Below are 3,028 nucleotides of genomic sequence, written 5' to 3' on the forward strand. Positions count from 1 at the left end.
GTGGGAGGGGGGGCGTCAACTCAATGCAGGGGTGCAAGAGGGCGGCACGTCAGGTCGGTGGCTGCGCGCCGAGCAGTCGTCGGGCTCAGCCTCTCGGGCGCCGCAGTTCGGTTGGCAAAACAGAATGCAGGTGGCGGGGATCGAATGCGCACCGCGCGGAGGTACTCGTAGGCGACGACGGCGGAGGACACGCCCGCCATGTACAGCAGGGGGCGGGACAGGCCCAGCACGACGCGGGAGCTGCAGGGATGTGCCAAGGCGCGGCGCAGCGCATGGGTGGGTGTTTCATTTGAGGGGCGTGCGGCAGGGGCGTGGCTGGGTGGCTGGTGGGAATGCGGACGAGTTGGCGGCGGGGCGGGTCTGCATTTGGGGTGCAAAGCAAGGCATGCCGCGGCTTGCAGTGGGGGCAGGCGTGGAGGCCGAGGGAGCGGGGGTCCTCACGAAAGCATGCCGATGAGGTGGCGGTTGTAGCGAGTGACGCTGCGGTGGCCCTCCCAGTTGTCAAAGTTGAAGACCTGCGGGGTGACAGGTGCGAAGGTCAAATCAGGTGTGCGCGCGCCGCCGTGCCGGCAACAGGCTGGCTACGACAATGCAGGGGCTCGTGCGAGGATTCGCGCCGCCGCGCGGGCGCTCGCGCCGCCCGCATGGGATGCAGACAGGGGCCTGGAGGCTCACCGTGCGGCGGTACTTGCGGCTCTCCTCCTTGGCAATGTCGTCCCAGGTGGCAGAAGGCTGCGGCCGGCCAAGGTCCTGGTACTGCACGCGCCCCATTGCCACAGGGGTGATCGCCGCCGCGCGCGGCGCGCGCCGGGGCGCGGCTGCGACGGCGGGCCGGGAGCAGACGCGAGCCCCGGCGAAATTGGGGCGCGCCGCCGCCGTGCCCCTGTTCGCGAAAACCATCTGCCGCTGCATTGTGCTTCTGCTCAGCGGGGGGTGGTGCACTGGCCTGGCGGAGAGGGGCTCGTGAGCTTCAAAGCCTCTTATCGGAGGGACTGGCCGCCGCGTTGGACGATTTAAGACCCTGAGTTGAAGAAATCGTTCAACAACAAAGGGATTGTGGGTTCGAATTAGGGGAAGGTCCACTAACCCGCCTGAAGAATGCCCCAAACACCTGCGGCTTGCACCAACAGACCATCACCTCAAACACACTCTCCCTCACCTGAACGGCCTCAAAATAATCCTTGTTTAGCGTTTTTATTAACCTTGGTTTGCTGTTTGACGGCACTTGATGCTGATCGAGGATGTCGGAGAGATCTGCTTCACAGGCGCGGTGCGCGAAGAAGCGCCGTATCTCCCGAGTATCCGCAATAAATGCCCTTAAGAACAATTATTGCTTGCACTTGTGCCCGCTGAAGACGGCACGAGGGCCTGGCAGGGCATGGTCAAACCTGCCACCTCATCGCCGATGAAGATTGCGCGAGCAAGCGCTTGCCAGAGCAACCCTGTTGAATGGACCGAACACTCATGTTTAGCGTTTCTGGATGTTATTGCACCACTATCAGCAACCCCTGCGACTGCAGTGCTGCCCACCTCCCGCATACCGTCCCCCTCCCCCCCCTACTCGCGTACTGCCCGCTCCACTGCCTGACGCGGTACCGTAAGGATTACATTTGTTACCATGCAACTCAATCCTCAACCCAAACACGAGCTCTCTGTTTTCGCACAGCGCGCATAGCCGATTGTGTTGTTGCAAGGGGGTCATCAGTAACGCCATTCCCAGAAAGCCCGGCCGGCATCATGCGACACGCGTAATGCTCAACGCACCAAGGGCTGCAAGTGCTACCACACCGTCCTTGCCTGCAGCCGGTGCCATCAGCAACCTCAGCCCCGCCATGCCCTCATGCGATTGTGATTGAAGAAGACTCGCAAGGTGAGTCAGCCGCCACGTGGCACCATAGCAGGTGGCAGTCGTCACAACCGCCCGGCCGGTGCCCGTGCGGCAAGCCGCACCTTGTCCGCAGCCGAGCACAGTCACTCTTTCCAACCCACTCACTCAGCCATGTGCAGCAGTGTGATGCACATCGAATCAGGGCAGCGCGCGCAGGGACTGCCTGGATCGCGAGCCGCGGCACGGCCAAAAAGGGGGGCGCGCCGCCAAACACTTGAAATTTCGCGAGGATATGAAATGCCGCCGCCGGGGGTGCACGGGGCATAAGGGGCCCTCCTTTGGGCGAAGCCGTTGTTTTGTACACGCTCCCATGAAGGCAAAGTCGTCGTGGACATCGCCTGTCCCGTATGGGGTGGGTGAGAGCAACTTGCAGGGCAGGCGGATGAAACAGCTCGGATTAAACCGAGGTGGGCACGGGGCCCTATGCAGGCAGGCCTCATGCCATGCTGCGGAAAACTCATTGAAAGGCGCAGGTGCCGCTGCCGCAGAGCAAAGTGGGCCGGCGGTCCCAGTGGTTTCGTGGGCGAAGTTGCCCAGCCAAACGGGCTCAATTGTGCTTGCGCTCGTGCCACGCACGCTGCGCGCCGAGCACGCATGACAAGTTTGTGAGTGTGTGTGCGCGCATGCGGTGCAGTGCATTGCGGTTTGGCGGAACAGCCGCCGCGCCGCGTGCCCATCCGAACCAACGGTGTTCGGTCGGGCTCGGCAGGCGCGGTTGTGGGAATTACGGGACCGTGTCACCGGATCTTGTTCCCGCGTATGCGGTGTGGTGTCAAGGTGGGGCTCGCGCGTGTGGTGTGACGGCAAGCCTCGGCTGCGTGTGAGCGCAAGGCATCCGGGCCGCAGAACGAAGGGGGGGGGCACTCTTGAGACGGCGCGGGATCTGGATGCATCAAGGCTTGAAGGTCACCATTTGCTCTCGCTCTCAGATTATGGCGGACGGCAGCTAGGGCTGCTCGGATGGGCCGCAGCGGCCCCGGTGCCTGCAACCAATCCCGATCCCTCTCTCAAACAGCGCCGCTGGCGCGGACGAAATGAGGAAATGTCGCTGGGTGCTCAGGCGGCCGCTTAGCGGCGGTTGCCGAAACCGAAGCGGTCGTTGTCGTTGGTGTCTGCCTGAGACATGGCCGTGGCCTCTCC

At 63.3% G+C, this 3,028-nt stretch overlaps 2 protein-coding genes across 2 annotated transcripts in view; both read right to left on the minus strand.

Moving 5' to 3' along the window:
• Positions 1–437: 437 nt before the first annotated feature.
• On the minus strand, positions 438–912 carry MNEG_3197 (hypothetical protein; the record flags this gene model as incomplete). The annotated part of the gene is made up of 2 exons (XM_014048319.1): positions 438–515; positions 676–912. 2 exons carry the CDS (start codon positions 910–912, stop codon positions 438–440), a joined length of 315 nt encoding a protein of 104 aa, XP_013903773.1.
• Positions 913–2,956: 2,044 nt separating this feature from the next.
• MNEG_3198 (hypothetical protein) overlaps positions 2,957–3,028 on the minus strand; it is a gene marked incomplete at both ends in the record, with an annotated part of 1,828 nt that continues 1,756 nt past the window's right edge. Inside the window, one exon of the mRNA XM_014048320.1 lies at positions 2,957–3,004. Coding sequence (XP_013903774.1) covers positions 2,957–3,004 — 48 coding nt within the window. The remainder of the gene's footprint in view (positions 3,005–3,028) is intronic.

This window comes from Monoraphidium neglectum (assembly GCF_000611645.1).
Source record: "Monoraphidium neglectum strain SAG 48.87 unplaced genomic scaffold scaffold00392, whole genome shotgun sequence".
Classification (NCBI taxonomy): domain Eukaryota; kingdom Viridiplantae; phylum Chlorophyta; class Chlorophyceae; order Sphaeropleales; family Selenastraceae; genus Monoraphidium; species Monoraphidium neglectum.